Consider the following 18208-nt stretch of genomic DNA (forward strand, 5'->3'; position numbering starts at 1 on the left):
CTGTCCTGGGAGTGTGTGATGGGACAGTGTAGAGGGAGCTTCACTCTATCTAACCCGTGCTGTCCCTGTCCTGGGAGTGTGTGATGGGACAGTGTAGAGGGAGCTTCACTCTATCTAACCCGTGCTGTCCCTGTCCTGGGAGTGTGTGATGGGACAGTGTAGAGGGAGCTTCACTCTGTATCTAACCCGTGCTGTCCCTGTCCTGGGAGTGTGTGATGGGACAGTGTAGAGGGAGCTTCACTCTATCTAACCCGTGCTGTCCCTGTCCTGGGAGTGTGTGATGGGACAGTGTAGAGGGAGCTTCACTCTGTATCTAACCCGTGCTGTCCCTGTCCTGGGAGTGTGTGATGGGACAGTGTAGAGGGAGCTTCACTCTATCTAACCCGTGCTGTCCCTGTCCTGGGAGTGTGTGATGGGACAGTGTAGAGGGAGCTTCACTCTGTATCTAACCCGTGCTGTCCCTGTCCTGGGAGTGTGTGATGGGACAGTGTAGAGGGAGCTTCACTCTGTATCTAACCCGTGCTGTCCCTGTCCTGGGAGTGTGTGATGGGACAGTGTAGAGGGAGCTTCACTCTATCTAACCCGTGCTGTCCCTGTCCTGGGAGTGTGTGATGGGACAGTGTAGAGGGAGCTTCATTCTGTATCTAACCCGTGCTGTCCCTGTCCTGGGAGTGTGTGATGGGACAGTGTAGAGGGAGCTTCACTCTGTATCTAACCCGTGCTGTCCCTGTCCTGGGAGTGTGTGATGGGACAGTGTAGAGGGAGCTTCACTCTATCTAACCCGTGCTGTCCCTGTCCTGGGAGTGTGTGATGGGACAGTGTAGAGGGAGCTTCACTCTGTATCTAACCCGTGCTGTCCCTGTCCTGGGAGTGTGTGATGGGACAGTGTAGAGGGAGCTTCACTCTGTATCTAACCCGTGCTGTCCCTGTCCTGGGAGTGTGTGATGGGACAGTGTAGAGGGAGCTTCACTCTATCTAACCCGTGCTGTCCCTGTCCTGGGAGTGTGTGATGGGACAGTGTAGAGGGAGCTTCACTCTATCTAACCCGTGCTGTCCCTGTCCTGGGAGTGTGTGATGGGACAGTGTAGAGGTAGCTTCACTCTGTATCTAACCCGTGCTGTCCCTGTCCTGGGAGTGTGTGATGGGACAGTGTAGAGGGAGCTTCACTCTATCTAACCCGTGCTATCCCTGTCCTGGGAGTGTGTGATGGGACAGTGTAGAGGGAGCTTCACTCTGTATCTAACCCGTGCTGTCCCTGTCCTGGGAGTGTGTGATGGGACAGTGTAGAGGGAGCTTCACTCTGTATCTAACCCGTGCTGTCCCTGTCCTGGGAGTGTGTGATGGGACAGTGTAGAGGGAGCTTCACTCTATCTAACCCGTGCTGTCCCTGTCCTGGGAGTGTGTGATGGGACAGTGTAGAGGGAGATTCACTCTGTATCTAACCCGTGCTGTCCCTGTCCTGGGAGTGTGTGGTGGGACAGTGCAGAGGGAGGTTTTGTTTTGCATCTAACTACTCCATGATGCTACCATATCACATGTGCACGCCTCACTAACAAAGAGTAGGCACATCTTCCCCCGGCTTTCCCGTGCTTTCCTTTTGATTAGTTTTCGAGTTACAAAACATAACACCCGACTTCCCCGGTGGAATCACAGAGGTTCACAGACCCAGGGTCTTCGTTCCTGATCCAAAACTTCCAGTTCTCCAGTTGTATCCATGAGATGTGTGTAATCACCAGAGTGGGACTGGTTCTGTATTGGCTTCGCCAGGTACCCTTGGTTCAATAGGATATACTGGCTCTGGTTAGGGACAGAGTGGGAGCAACGGCCATACCCACAACATGGGAAAGATTCAGAAGGGCAGTCGTAAGAATATGGCACAGAGGACATGGATGAAGGGAGTGAGAACCTGCGTGAGGATTTAGACTGGCTCAATACCAGGTCCACGTCTGCATGTAGAGGGAAATGGTGAAAATTGGTGCAGCCATCCAAGTGGGGAAAGGCCACAGTTTCAGATACTCCCACCACGGTGTCCCAAGAGATTGGACTTACTGGTGGAATGGACAGTGAAGAAAAATAATGACATCAGGTGGTTCTAATGTCAATCCTATAAAGAAGCGGAATGGTATATCTTGCAGAGTGATTTACAATGAATAAATATTTTTGTGTTACCTTAGAATTTGAGGAATGAAGTGTGTGTACGTTTGTGAAATAAGGCCAGAGTGTGTGGTGGGAGAGTGAGATGGAGGAGAGCCTTCAGAGGAGAGATGAAGATGAGCTTTGTTTGTCAAATGTACGTCGAAACATACAGTATGCAATTGTTTGTGTCAGCAACCAACACAGTCCGAGGATGTGCCAAGTGTTGCCAGGCTCCTGGTGCCAACAGAGCATGCCCACAATTTACTAACCCGAACCTGTACCTTGCAATGTGGGAGGAAGCCTGCACGGTCATGGACAGAAAGTACAAACTCCTTACAGACAGCGGCAGAAATCGAACCCTGATCTTCCGGTTGCTGGCACCGTGAAAAGTTGCACTAACCACTAGGCTAGCGCGCTGCCACTTCCAGCCCGGGGCTGTTCAGTTGAGTGTGAGGTTTGCTTACCATAAAGCCGTTAGGCTGTGGGATTGAAACTGGGAGTAAACTGTCCCCCAACAGGGAACAGCTGAAAGGCAGTGTTTGATCTTTGGGATTCTGGTTCCATCTCTCCGGTCCAAACATTCCAAGTGTTTCATTCACAGACATCCAGGAAATGAACAACAGACTTCTGCAGATCAACAACACAGTGGCAAAGCTGATCCAGCAGCAAGAGTATCTCCAGAAGAATCTGAGCGACATCCAACAGAGCATGAACAAGACCCTCATTCATTGTGGATCCAATTGTACCAGCAGCCAGGGCCTGGTGACTGGGCTCACCCCTCTCGCCAATTTTTCCATGGTACGGGACCTTCCAGTCTCCTCTCTCCATCTCGTCCGGCCCTCTTCCCCAATCTTCCTAGCTGCATCACACCATCCACGGCATCCCTGCCTGTCCGGAAACTGCTCCATCCCTCCTTCTTCTCAGCTTTGCTTAAAAGTTTCCTCTTTTAGCTCTTTCCTTTGTCGCTCCCATCCATGGCTTCGTGTTGGACGTTATTTGATGCCTCTACCGCAAACCATCTTGGAGCAGTTTATTAATGGCGTGACTGAAAAATGTTTTTGCCAGCACACAGCCCAGTAAAGTAATGAGATCACCCCTCAATCTCCTACACTCTGAGGAGTAGCGGTCCACGTGTCCATCCTCTCCCCATAACTCAGCCACTTGGGTCCTGGCAAAATCCTTGTTAATCATCTGTGCACGCTTTCCAATTTAAGCACATCTTTCCTGTAACAGTGCGAGCAAAGCTGGACACAGCAGTTAACTGAATTGCAAGATGATAAGAGGCATAGATAGAGCAGGCAGCCAGAGACTTTTCTCCAGGGTGAAGATAGCTAATGAGAGAGGGCATCATTTTAAGGTGATTGGAGGAAAGTGTAGTGGGGGAGTGGCTGAGGTAGGTTTCTAACACAGAGACTGATGGGTGCGTAGAACGCACTGCCAGGGTTTCTGCTGGAGGCTGATATGTGAGGAACATTTCAGAGACTCTTGGGTAGGTACATGGATGAATGGAAAAAGGATGGAGGGTTAGCTTGATCTTATAGTAGGTTAAAATGTCGGCATAATGTTGTCGCTGAAGGGCCTGTATTGTAGTGTAACGTTCGATAATCTAATACACCAATGACCTCGTCAACATCTTGTACAATCACAATATAACCAAATATTAGACATTAGGAGAAGAATTGGGCAATTCGGCCCATCAAATATAGTCCACCATTCTATCATGGCTGATTTATTATCCCACTCAACCCCACTCGCCTGCCTTCTCCCCATAACATTTGACACCCTGGCTAATCGAAGACTTATCAAACTACATTTTAAATATACCTGATGACTTGGCCTCCACAGCCATCTGTGTCTGTCTCCCAGCTTCCGTATTCAGTGCCCTGACTGCTGAAAGCCAGTATGCCGAAAGCTTGCTTCACCACCTGATTTACTTGTGACTCTGTTTTAAGGGAGCCAGTAACCTGTACTCTAAGATTCCTATGTTCTACAACAGGGCCCAGGGACCTTCAGTTCAATATAGCTGCTTCAACTGCTCCTTTGATCCTTGAGTGTGGATGTTGGGGGAATCAGCAATGGTAATGCGTTGTGTTAACTCTACACACAATTCATTTCTGATCTTCTGACAGATTCCTAACATGGACGTCATGACCAATGCCATGAAGCAAGTTGTGGATTCGGACCTCCAATCCCTTGTACAAAAGGTATAGAGTTTCTCGTTATGTATGCGCGGAGGAAGATTGACAAAGGAGCAGTGAGATTAAACTTTTTACTGAGTCGTGTTAGTAATGGTACACAAACACAAGATTCCCCAGATGCAAACCTAGCCTACCAAAATGAAAATATATTCCCTCTCTCTCTCTCTGCCTTCCTGGGTAGCTGATTTTGAGGGTAGTGGGCTGTGAATCTCCTCATCTCTTCAAAGTTCGAAAATTCAAAGTAAATTTATTGCAGCACACACAGTATATGTCACCATATACAGCCACGAGATCCAATTTCTTGTGGGCATACTCAATAACTCCATAGTAGAATAATAACCATAACAGAATCAATGAGAGACCGCACCAACTTGGGCATTCCACCACTGTACAAAAGACAACAAAGTGCAAATACAAAGAGAGAGCAAAAACAAATAATAATGAAATTATAATAAATAAGCAATAAATATCGAGAACATGAGATGAAGAGTCCTTGAAAATGAATCAGGTCACCTCTCATCCTCCACTGCTCCAAGGAGAAAAGGCTAAGATCACTCAACCTATTCTCATAAGGCATGCTCCCCAATCCAGGCAACATCCTTATAAATCTCCTCTGCACCCTTTCTATGGTTTCCACGTCCTTCCTGTGAAGCGACCAGAACAGAGCACAGTACTCCAAGTGGGGTCTGACCGGGGTCCTATACAGCTGCAACATTACCTCTCGGCTCTTATACTCAATCCCACAGATGATGAAGACGAATGCACCGTATGCCTTCTTAACCACAGAGTCAACCTGCATAGCAGCTTTGAGTGTCCTATAGACTCGGACCCCAAGATCCCTCTGATCCTCCACACTGCCAAGAGTTTTACCACTAATACTATATTCTGTCATTATATTTGACCTACCAAAATGAACCACCTCACACTTCTCAGCCCAGTTTTGCATCCTATCAATGTCCCACTGTAACCTCTGACAGCCCTCCACACTATCCACAACACCTCCAACCTTTGTGTCATCAGTAAATTTACTAACCCATCCCACCACTTCTTCATCCAGGTCATTTATAAAAATCACGAAAAGTAGGGGTCCCAGAACAGATTCCTGAGGCACACCACTGGTCACTGACCTCCATGCAGAACATGACCCGTCTACAACCACACTTTGCCTTCTGTGAACATGCCAATTCTAGATCCACAAAACAATGTCTCCTTGGATCCCATGCCTCCTTACTTTCTCAGTAAGCCTTGCATGGGGTACCTTATCAAATGCCTTGCTGAAATCCATATACACTACATCTACTGCTCTACCTTCATCAATGTATTTAGTCACATCCTCAAAAAATTCAATCAGGCTCATAAGGCACGACCTGCTTTTTATGCCTCTCCAAATGTTCATAAATCTTGCCTCTCAGGATCTTCTCCATCAAATTACCAACCACTGAAGTAAGACTCACTGGTCTATAATTTCCTGAGCTATCTCTATTCCTTCCCTTGAATAAGGGAACAACATCGGCAAACCTTCAAACCTCAGGAGCCTCTCCTATCCCCATTGATATTGCAAATATCATTGCCAGAGGCTCAACAATCTCCTCCCTCGCCTCGCACAGTAGCCTGGGGTACATCTCATCTGGTCCCGGAGACTTATCCAACTTGATGCTTTCCAAAAGCTCCAGCACATTCTCTTTCATAATGTCTACATGCTCAAGTTTTTCAATCTGCTGTAAGTCATCCCTACAATCGCCAAGATCTTTTTCCGCAGTGAATACTGAAGCAAAGTACTCATTAAGTACCTCTGCTATCTCCTCCGGTTCCATACACACTTTTCCACTGTCACACTTGATTGATCCTATTCTTTCATGTCTTATCCTCTTGCTCTTCACATACTTGTAGAATGCTTTGGGGTTTTGCTTAATCCTGCTCGCCAAGGCCTTCTCATGGCCCCTTCTGGCTCTCCTAATTTCATTCTTAAGCTCCTTCCTGCTAGCCTTATAATCTTCTAGATCTATATCATTACCCAGTTTTTTTTAAACTTTGGTAAGCTTTTCTTTTCTTCTTGACAAGATTTTCAACAAACTTTGTACACCACAGTTCCTGTTCCTTCTCATCCATTCCCTGTCTCATTGGAACATACCGAACTTGTTTGTTCCTATCTCTCTCTAATGCTATGGTAAAGGAGATAGAATTGTGATCACTATCTCCAAAATGCTCTCCCACTGAGAGACCTGACACCTGACCAGGTTCACTAACCAATAGCAGATCAAGTACAGCCTCTCCTCTTGTAGGCCTATCTACATATTGTGTCATGAGCCTTCCTGAACACACCTAAAAAACTCCACCCCATCTAAACCTCTTGCTCTAGGGAGATGCCAATCAATATTTGGGATAGCCCTGTTATTACACCTTTCCAGAATCTGTCTCCCTATCTGCTCCTCGATGTCCCTGCTACTATTGGATGGTCAATAAAAAACACCCAGTAGAGTTATTTACCCCTTCCTGTTTCAAACTACCACCCACAGAGACTCAGTGGACAATCCCTCCATGACTCCCTCCTTTTCTGCAGCTGTAACACTATCTCTGATCAGCAGTGCCATGCCCCACCTCTTTTGCCTCCCTCCCTGTCCTTTCTGAAACAGCTATAGCCTGGAACTTGAAGTAACCATTCCTGCCCCTGAACCATCCAAGTCTCTGTAATGGCCACAACATCATAGTTCCAAATACTGATCCACACTCTAAGCTCATCCACTTTGTTCATGATGCTTCTTGCATTAAAATTGGCACATCTCAAACCATCGGTCTGATTGCATCCCCTCTCTTTCCCCTGCCTATCCTTCCTTTCACACTGTCTCCAAGCTTTCTCCATTTGTGAGCCAACAACCCCTTCCTTTGTCTTTTCAGTTCGGTTCCCACCCTCCAGCGATTCCAGTTTAAACTCTCCTCCATAGCCTTAGCAAACGTCCCTGCCAGGATATTAGTTTCCCTCAGATTCAAGTGCAACCCGTCCTTTTTGTACAGGTCATGCCTGCCCCAAAAGAGGTCCCAATGATCCAGTAATCTGAATCCCTGCCCCTGCTCCAATCCCTCAGACACACATTTATCCTCCACCTCACACTATTCCTAAACTCATTGTCGTATAGCACAGGCAGTAATCCCGAGATTACTACCTATGAGGTCCTGCTTCTCAATTTCCTTCCTAACTCCCTGCAGTCTGTTTCAGGACCTGCTCTCTTTTCCTACCTATGTCATTGGTACCAATATGTACCACGACCTCTGGCTGTTCACCTTCCACTTCAGGATATCATGGATGCGATCAGAAACATCCTGGACCCTGGCACCTGGGGCGCAAATTACCATCCACTTTTCTTTCCCGCGTCCACAGAATCGCCTATCTGACCCCCTAACTTAACAAACACCTCAGGAAGTAGAGGTGTTGTGACACTTTCTTCGTATTTGAACTTACACGGTTGGCCCAGGACAGGTCCTCTGAAATAATAACACCTAGGAAGTTAAAGTTGCTAACTTCTGATCCTCCAATCAGTACTAGCTCATGGACCTCTGGTTCCCTTCTCTTGAAGTCTATGATCAGTTTCTTGGTCTTGCTGATATGGAGTAAGAGGTTGTTGTGGCACCACTCAGCCAGGTTTTCAATCTCCCTCCCTCCAATCACCAACTTCGATTTTGCCAGCAACGGTGATGTCATCAGCAAGCTTAATTATGATGTTGGAGCTGTGCTTAGCCTCACAATCATTGTGTAAAGTGAGTAAAACAGGGGGCAAAATACACAGTTTCGTGCTGCCGATGGAGGTCATGGAGAGGATGTTGCTGCTGATCTGAAATGACTGGGGTCTGCAGGTGAGGAAGTCAAGGATCCAATTGCACAAGGAGGTATTGAGGCCCAGGTCTTGGAGCTTATTGATTTGAAGGGATGATGGCATTGAATGCTAGTTTATAATTGATAAAGAGCATTCTGATGTATGCATCTTTGCTGTCCAGGTGTTGCAGGGTTGAGTGATGAGGCAATGAGATGCACCTGCTCTGGACCTGTTGCTCTGGTAGGCAAACTAGAATGGATACAAGTCACTTCTGGAGAAGGAGTTGATATGTTTTATCATCACCCTCTCAAAACACTTCATCACTGAGGATGATAGTCATTGAGGCAGGTTACCATGTTCTTCTGAGGCATCGGTATAACTGAAGCCTGCTTGAAGCAGATGGGTACCGCACACTGCCAAAGTGAGAGGTTAAAGATCTTAGTGAACACCAGCATAAGTTTTTAGTACTTGGCCAGGTACCTTGCCCGGGCTGGATGCTTTTCGTGGGTTCACAATCTTCTGAAAGCTGCTCACACATTGGTCTCAAAGACTGAAATGATAGGATCATCGGGGGATGTGGGAGTTTGTGATGGTCCCTCTATGATTTGACAGTCAAAGCGAGCGTAGAAGGCATTGAGCTCATCTGGAAGCAAAGCCCTGTTGTCGCTTTGATTTAACTTTATAAGCGGTGGCAGTACTCAAGCCCTGCCACAACTGTCAAGCATCCTCCATTCATTCAGCTTTAGTCCAGAATTTATTTTTTGCCCATGAGATGGCTTTCGGGAGATTGCACCTGGATCTCTTGTATCTTTCTTTGTCAGCAAACTTGAATGCCTTGTATCTGGCGCTCAAAAGATTGCAGTATTATGGTTCATCCATGATTATACGTGACGAAGCATCCATTGATTCATCTGCTGGGATGCTGAATTCATCAGCAGAGGACGCAAACTGCCCTCCCATGATCTTTCTGCCTGTTGGCCAAGAAATAAAGTTGACACTATCATTCCCAGGCAACGTCTGAGATTAGAAAATTGTGAAATCCCGGGTCTCAGGCTAAAAGGCGGGGGGGGCACGTAAATGCAAGATATGGTAGGAATGACTTTTTACCCAGGAGTCTTGCAGAAAGTTCATCAGCACCATGAGTTCAGAGATAGACAATAATATCCATCTTTATTTATCAGGATATCGTGGAACAAAATTGCAAAAAGACCCGTTTACAATCTGAAACAGAAAATGAAACGGAGGACATATTCAGCAGAGCAGGCAGTGTTTGTTGAGAAACAGAGGTTAATCTATCAAATATTGAAAAGCCTAGATAGTGTGGACATGGAAAGGAGGTTTCCAATAGTGGGGGAGTCTAGGCCCAGAGGGCACAGCCTCAGAATGTTGTGTACATACATCTATTGATGCTCCTGGACCCATCTTCAGTGATGTTCCTGGAATCATCGGGTGTTTCGGGTCTTTCAACATCATACAACCTCCTCCAGGTGACCCAGCCGGAGCTGATCAGACCCCAGCTTGTGTCCAGATGGCTAGCTACTTATGACTCCATGGCTCCCCTCTTTTGAGCCACAGCCATCTTGAGGCCCTCTCTGCCGCATCGGTGGTACTGTGGATGGCTCTCCTCTTCCTCTCTCCCTCGATGCCCAAAATGCCGAAGGCTCTAACTAAAGAATGGGCTCTGAATCCCCTACAACCAACTTCCACTGGGAGACACCTCGCTCTCCATCCAGCCTGCTGACAGTTGCTGACCAGTCCTGCGTACTTGGAGAGCTTCCTTTCAAAGGCCTCTGCCAAGGATGTCCCTTTAGAAAAGGATGAGGAGGAACTTCTTTAGGCAGAGGGTGATAAGTCTGGAATTCATTGTCACTGACAGCTGTGCAGGCCAAGTCATTGGGCGTATTTAAAGTGGAGGTCGATAGGTTCTTGATCAAAGGTTATGCATCAAAGAGGAGGCAGGAGAATGGAGTTGAGAGGGATAATAAATCAACTCCATTGATGGAACAGACTCAATGGGCTGAATTGCCTCATTCTGCTCCTATTGCGTGGCTGATAGTCTTATGGGCTTATGGTACTGTTTCAGAGCATAGAGAATGTTTACCTACTGAAAATTGTCATTGGGTAATGATTCCTCAAGTTATGCCAAGCAAAGTTTATCGTCATATGAACGATGAGGTACAGATACAACAGTATCACAGGTACGTAGAGCTGCAGACAACACACAGAACATCAATTGTACAAGACTCTTAAGGAAAAGATTGTGCAAATTAAGATATTAGTGCAAAAGAAATCACAATTAGAAAAAAGTTAATGGCAATGCGGGAGATGGGTCTGTAGTCAGAATGAGAATCAGGTTTATTATCACTGACGTGTATTATGAAATTTGGTAGCTTAGCAGCAGCAATTCAATAGAATACAGAATATAGAAAGAAACAGTAAATCAATTTCAGTAAGGGCATATGTGTGTATATATCTATTTATATTATATATATTTAAAAAGATTGAAAATAGTACAAAACAAAAATAATATTTTTTAAAAGTGAGGTAGTGCTTATGGGTTCAGTGTCCATTTGGGACTTGAATGGCAGAAGGGAAGAAGCTGTTCCAGAATCACTGAGGGTGTGTCTTCAGGCTTCTGTACTTCCTACCTGATGGTAGCAATGAGAAGAGGGCATGTCCTGGGTGGTGGGGGTCCTTAGTGATGGATGCTGCCTTTCTGAGGCATCGCTCCTTGAAGATGTCTTGGATACTACAGAGGCTAGTACCCAAGATGGAGCTGACTAATTTTACAAACTTTCTGTAGCTTTTTTTCGGTCCTGTTCAGTAGCCAGCCCTCCCACCCCCGTACCAGACAGTGATGCAGCCTGTCAGAATGATTCTGCAGTACTTCGAAAGAAGTTCTTGAGTGCTTTAGGTGACAAACCAAATCTCTTCAAACTCATAATGAAGTGTAGCCACTGTCTTCGCAAACACGAGGAAATCTGCAGATGCTGGAATTTCAAGCAATACACATAAAAATTGCTGGTGAACGCAGTAGGCCAGGCAGCATCTCTAGGAAGAGGTACAATCGACGTTTCGGTCTGAGACCCTTCATCAGGACTAATTGAAAGAAGAGATAGTAAGAAATTTGAAAGGGGGAGGTGGAGATCCGAAATGTTAGAAGAAGACAGGAGGAGGAGGGATGGAGCCAAGATCTGGAAAGTTGATTGGCAAAAGGGATATGAAAGGATCATGGGACGGGAGGCCCAGGGAGAAAGAAAAGGGGGAGGGGGGAAGCCCAGAGGATGGGCAAGGGGTATAGTGAGAGGAACAGAGGGAGAAAAAGGAGGGAGAGAAAAAGAATACATATATATATATATATATATATAAATAAATAACGGTGGACAGTAGAGGAGGCCGTGGATAGACATATCAGAATTGGAAAGGGATGTGGAATTAAAATGGGACAATAGAGGAGGCCAAACTACACCTACGCTCTGTCCACCAGAGAAAGCAGGATCTCCCAGTGGCCACACATTTTAATTCCACTTCCCATTCCCATTCTGATATGTCTATCCATGGCCTCCTCTACTGTCAAGATGAAGCCACACTCAGGTTGGAGGAACATCACCTTATATTCTGTCTGGGTAGCCTCCAACCTGATGGCATGAACATTGACTTCTCAAACTTCCACTAATGCCCCACCTCCCCCTCGTACCCCATCCGTTATTTATTTCTCTCTCTCTCTCTCTCTCTCTCTCTCTCTCTCTCTCTCTCTCTCTCCCTCCCTCCCCCCCCCCCCCCCGCATTCCTCTGACTATACCCCTTGCCCATCCTCTGGGTTTCCCCCCTCCCCCTTTCTCCCTGGGCCTCCCATCCCATGATCCTCTCATATCCCTTTTGCCAATCACCTGTCCAGCTCTTGGCTCCATCCCTCCCCCTCCTGTCTTCTCCTATCATTTCGGATCTCCCCCTCCCCCTCCCACTTTCAAATCTCTTACTATCTCTTCTTTCAGTTAGTCCTGACGAAGGGTCTCGGCCCGAAACGTCGACTGTACCTCTTCCTAGAGATGCTGCCTGGTCTGCTGTGTTCACCAGCAACTTTTATGTGTGTTGCATAGCCACTGTCTTGCCTTCTTTATAGCTGCATTGATATGTTGGGACCAGGTTAGTTCCTCAGATCTTGACACCCAGGAACTTGAAATTTCTGGCTCTCTCCACCATTCTTTTCCTGATGTAAAGTTGGGGCAGTGCTGATCAAACAGAAAAGCACCACGCTGAGCCCGAAGACAACTGTTCTTCCGAGATACTGTATTGTCCATTCTACCTCCACAGCAGTGACATTCCCACAAAGGATTCCCCATTTACCTGTTATAACACTGGTGGAAGATTTGGGGAAAACCCTGGAAAACTATTCCAAAGTATCACTTTTTCGCATTAAGCTATTCATGGACAATTCCAGTTCTTTGTAATTAATTCCAGATGTCAAAACTCTCCATATTGTATCCATTACAACTTATTAGCAAATCTCGGTGATTCTCTATAAAACTCCCAGGTACCCAGTTTAATCACAGTTTAGTTCCCAAACTTAATAAAATGTTTGTGGTCTTCTGCTGCTGTAGCCCATCCACTTCAAGGTTTAACATGTTGTGTGTTCAGAGATGCTCTCCTGCACACCACTGTTGTAACACCTGGCTATCTGAGTTACTGTCACCTTCCTGTCAGCTTGAACCAGTCTGGCCATTCTCCTCTGACCTCTCTCATTAATAAGACATTTTCGCCCGCAGAACTGCTGCTCACTGGATGGTAATTTCCTGTTTCTCGCACCATTCTCTGTAAGCTCTAGAGCATGAAAATCCCAGGAGATCAGCAGTTTCTGATGTACTCAATCCACCCAATCTGGCACCAAGAATCAAAGTCACCTTGATCACATTTCTTCCCCACTTTGATGTTTGATCTGAACAAAAACTGAACCTCTTGACCATGCCTGCATGCTTTTTATGCATTGAGTTTCTGCCACATGATTAGCTGATTAGATACTTGCATTAAGGAGCAGGTGTACCTAATAAAATGGCCACAGAGAGTAGACTGGAGCAATGGTAAAGGAACCCAGACTCCAGTTGTCATAGCAATGCTGATAGCTATTGCCGACACTCGGTCTCCAAAATGTTCTCCAGAACGCTCAGTGCCAATAATCTCAAAGGTTATTTGTATTGCTTTATGGCAATGTATCAGTAACTAGCCATTTACTAGACACTCACAGCTTTGCAATCTCAGCACTTCCAACATCCTAACTTGTCTCTGTTGCTTTTGGTGAAGGGTTACCAAGCTTTCAATGATACCCCAGAAATGGTTACCAATCAATCTGCCAGCACTGTGTCAGGTGAGAATGATTCTGCATTAAATCCAGACATACACAGATTGTTGGGTATCTCCTACACCTAATATTCTCGGCCATTCGGGGTATTATTGATTTATTTATTGAGATCTATCTCCCTTCGAGCCGCGCTGACCAGCAATCCCCCTATTTAATCCTGGCCTAACCATGGGACAATTTACAGTGACCAGTTAACCTGCAAACTCGTAGGCCTTTGGACTGTGGAGGAAACTGGAGCACCCAGAGGAAACCCACAAGGTCACGGGGAGAACGTGCAAACTCCTTACAGACAGTGGCAGGAATTGAGCCCAGATCCCAGTACTGTAAACCGTTATGTTAACCACTATGTACCGTGCAGCCCCAATATTTCCTGATCTTCTGGGGCTGTACCCTTCCTCTTCAAGGATCAGAGATGCTCTCCTGCACACCGCTGTAACATGAAATGTATACTACTGTAACACGTGGTTATTTGAGTTTACTGTCGCCTTCCTGTCAGCTTGAACCTCTGGCCATTCTCCTCTGACCTCTCTCATTAACAAGACATTTTCACCCGCAGAACTGTCTGTATTTTGTTTCTCACACCAGTCCCTGTGAACTTCCACATTTCACTGTATGTTTCGATGTCCAAGTCATTCATAAGTAAAAACCCAAACTGAAATCCAATACATGGCACCAGCTTCTATCGCTCCTCCAGAAAAAACTTGCTTCATGAATCTCATTTCTCTGTGATCTGCAGAAGTGAAGAGAGTCTGAATGATATTCAAAATCAGGTAGAAAAACATCAAAGAGCAGTTCCAATATTAAACGCAGCTAGCTCGATCGAGTCTGAGATCGACAACATTACAGCACAATAACACAATACTACCCGAATGTTAAAGAGGCAAATAAATACAGGTGAGTCAGAAAGTGGTGTGATGCAGCTACCCTCCACCCCACCTCTAACCCTCCCTCCCCTCCCCATCACCCCGCTGTATCTCTCCCTCCCCCTCCCCTCACCCCGTGTTACTCTCCCTCCCCTCCCCCTCACCCCGTTGTAACTCTCCCTCCCCCTCCCCCCACCCTCTGTTACTCTCCTCCCCCTCCCCCTCATCCCGTGTTACTCTCCCTCCCCCTCACCCCACTGTAACTCTCCCTCCCCTCCCCCTCACCCCATTGTAACTCTCCCTCCCCCTCCCCCTCACCCCGTGTTACTCTCCCTCCCCTCCCCCTCACCCCGTTGTAACTCTCCCTCCCCTCCCCCACCCCATGTTACTCTCCCTCCCCCTCACCCCGCTGTAACTCCCCCTCCCCCCTCCCCCTCACCCCGTGTTACTCTCCCTCCCCCTCCCCCTCACCCCGCTGTAACTCCCCCCTCCCCCTCCCCCACCCCATGTTACTCTCCCTCCCCCTCACCCCGCTGTAACTCCCCCCACTCTCACCCCGTGTAACTCTCCCTCCCCTCCCCCTCACCCCGCTGTAACTCCCCTCCCCCTCCCCCTCACCCTGTTGTAACTCTCCCTCCCCCTCCCCCTCACCCCATTGTAACTCTCCCTCCCCTCACCCCACTGTAACTCCTCCCTCCCCCTCCCCCTCACCCCGCTGTAACTCCCCCTCCCCCTCCCCCTCACCCCGTGTTACTCTCCCTCCCCCTCCCCCTCACCCTGCTGTAACTCTCCCTCCCCCTCCCCCTCACCTGTTGTAACTCTCCCTCCCCCTCCCCCTCACCCCATGTTACTCTCCCTCCCCTCACCCCACTGTAACTCTCCCTCCCCCTCCCCCTCACCCCGCTGTAACTCCCCCTCCCCCTCCCCCTCACCCCGTGTTTACTCTCCCTCCCCCTCACCCTCACCCTGCTGTAACTCTCCCTCCCCTCCCCCTCACCCTGTTGTAACTCTCCCTCCCCCTCCCCCTCACCCCATGTTACTCTCCCTCCCCCCTTACCCCACTAACTCCCCCTCACCCTCACCCCGTGTTACTCTCCCCCCCCTCCCCCCTCACCCACCGTAACTCTCCCTCCCCCTCACCCCATTGTAACTCTCCCTCCCCTCCTCCTCACCCGTGTTACTCTCCCTCCCCCTCCCCCTCACCCCACTGTAACTCCCCCCTCACTCTCACCCCGTGTAACTCTCCCTCCCCCTCTCCCTCACCCCGCTGTAACTCCCCCCTCCCCCTCACCCCGCTGTAACTCTCCCTCCCCCTCATCCCGCTGTAACTCACTCCCCTCCCCCTCACCCCATTGTAACTCTCCCTCCCCCTCCCCCCACCCCATGTTACTCCCCCTCCCCCTCACCCCACTGTAACGCTCCCTCCCCTCGCCCTCACCCCGCTGTAACTCCCCCTCACCCCGCTGTAACTCTCCCTCCCCCTCACCCCGTGTTATTCTCCTCCCCCTCCCCCTCACGCCGTGTAACTCTCCCTCCCCTCCCCCTCACCCCGTGTTACTCTCCCTCCCCTCCCCCTCACCCCATTGTAACTCTCTCTCCCTCTCCCTCTCACCCTGTGTAACTCTCCCTCCCCCTCACCCCGTTGTGACTCTCTCCCCCACATTGTGACTCTCTTCCCCCAAAGTGACTCTCTCTTCCCCGCCTTGACTCTCTCCCCCACATTGTGACTCATCTCCCCCCCCCACTATGACACTTTCGCCCCACTGTGCTCTTCCCCTCCCCAATAGATTGTCAATATTCTACATTGCCTCTTGGGTTCCTCTCCCGGGAATCCTGTGTGTGTGCTGACTGTCCTGTTGTTCCATGTTTCAGATGGATCGTCGGGATTGTGCTATCCTGTATCATTCTCCTGATTGTGGTCTGTTATTCCTTTGGCCTCCTGCTGGGAACAGCCTGCCTCAAAGCAGCGTGGACCCCAGTCAGAGGAGCTCTGCGTCCCATGCTGGAGGGAACTTCCTCATGGCGTAAGAATTTCAGATTCCAGATTTTAGGTTTCAGCTTTTGGTTAGTAGATTCAGATTCATTTGTTTATTGCACGTATGTCGAAACAAACAGGAAATAATAAAACCTTGGGGCAGCCTGCAAGAGTCGCCGCCCATTCTGGCAACCAGCAGTGCATGCCCACCACATTCAGCAAGAAGCTGCAGCAACAACAGCAATAAAGCAAAGTCAACAGCAAAAAGGCCCCATTTCTCCCTCCCATCCACTCACACATGCAGTCAGTCCTCCAGCGCTGGGCACGGGCCGCTTCCGGTGTCCCACCCTCCAGCCCCCAGCTCTAGGGTTGCCAACTGTCCCGTATTAGCCAAGGACATCCCGTATATTGCGCTAAATTGGTTTGTCCCATACGGGACCGCCCTTGTCCCGTATTTCTCCCGCTAAGGTAGAGCGTTCCTATGAAACCGTTCGTAAGCCGAAATGGCGTGAAGTGCAGAAGCAATTACCGTTAATTTATATGGGAAAGTTTTGAGCATTCCAGACTCAAAAAATAACTTACCAAATCATACAAATACTTTATACTTTACTTTATACTTTATTGTCGCAAACAATTGATACTGGAGCGTAGAATAATCACAGCGATATTTGATTCTGCTCTTCGTGCTCCCTGAGTACAAATCAATAGTAAATATTAAAAATTTAAATTATAAATCATAAATAGAAAATAGAAAAGGGGAAAGTAGGTACTGGTAAAAAACCAAGAGGCAGGTCCGGATATTTGGCGGGTACAGCCCAGATCTGGGTTAGGATCCGTTCAGCAGTCTTATTCACAGTTGGAAAGAAGTTGTTCCCAAATCTGAGATAACACATAAAACCTAAAATAATACTAACATATAGGAATGATATGATAAATACACAGCCTATATAAAGTAGAAATAATGCATGTACAGCGTAGTTTCACTTAACAGAGTTGGGAAGATTAAGCCAAAGCCAATTTGTAGAAAAAAAATCGGCATGTACACACATGCGCACACAGGTGCCCGCACAAGGCTTCATGGTCATGGTAGTCTTTCTCGGGGTAAACACAAGTGTCCTGTACTTGACTGCTGCTTTTGTCCCTTATTTGGGACTGAGAAAGTTGGCAACCCTACCTGGCTCAGACCTTTAAACATCAAGCCTCTGACTTCTGGAACTCCTGACACAGGGACCTCGACCATCAGGCCTAAACTTTGAGGGGAAAATCTTTATTTTTTTTTTAACATTGCAGCAGTGTCAGAGCCTGATTGATCTGAAATACTCAGATTCCAACGTTGAGTAAAAATGAGTAAATTGGGAAATGGATTTATTAACATCATGTGTACTAAGGTAAAGTGAAAGCTTGTCTTGCAGGCCTTCCATAAGATCATTTCATCACAATAGTGTCTCTCTGTCTTTCTCTGGCAACAGGCCCCTTTCCTTTCCAGTCCTGATGAAGGGTCTCGGCCTGCAACATTGGCTGCTTAGTCTCCACAGACAAAGGAAAGGAATAAACACAGACAAAGGAAAGGAATAAACATTAACTGTTTATTCCTCTCCATAGATGCTGCCTGACCTGCTGAGTTCCTCCAGCATTTTGTGTGTGTCACTCAAGATCTCCAGCATCTGCAGATCTCTTGTGTGTACAAGAGAAAAGCGAGCAGAATGCAGAGTGAAGTCTGACAGTTACAGAGAGAGTGTAGTGCAGGCAATAAGGTTCAAGGCCCTGATGAGGTTTATTGAAGCCAGCAGTCCATCCTGTTGAACTAGGGAAGAAACAAATTTCCTTCCACCATGTCAATAAAATTACATGGCTTCAAAATGATGACATAG

At 47.6% G+C, this 18208-nt stretch overlaps 1 protein-coding gene across 1 annotated transcript in view; it reads left to right on the forward strand.

Moving 5' to 3' along the window:
- The window catches only part of LOC140185888 (prominin-1-A-like), a 95868-nt gene that overhangs the window by 39915 nt on the left and 37745 nt on the right, over positions 1 to 18208 (forward strand). Inside the window, 7 exon segments of the mRNA XM_072239692.1 lie at positions 2738 to 2934; positions 4266 to 4340; positions 13442 to 13500; positions 14236 to 14339; positions 14342 to 14393; positions 16235 to 16326; positions 16329 to 16386. Of these exon segments, the coding sequence (XP_072095793.1) occupies positions 2738 to 2934; positions 4266 to 4340; positions 13442 to 13500; positions 14236 to 14339; positions 14342 to 14393; positions 16235 to 16326; positions 16329 to 16386 (637 nt within the window).

The sequence above is a fragment of the Mobula birostris genome, chromosome 21 (genome assembly GCF_030028105.1).
Source record: "Mobula birostris isolate sMobBir1 chromosome 21, sMobBir1.hap1, whole genome shotgun sequence".
NCBI lineage: Eukaryota > Metazoa > Chordata > Chondrichthyes > Myliobatiformes > Myliobatidae > Mobula > Mobula birostris.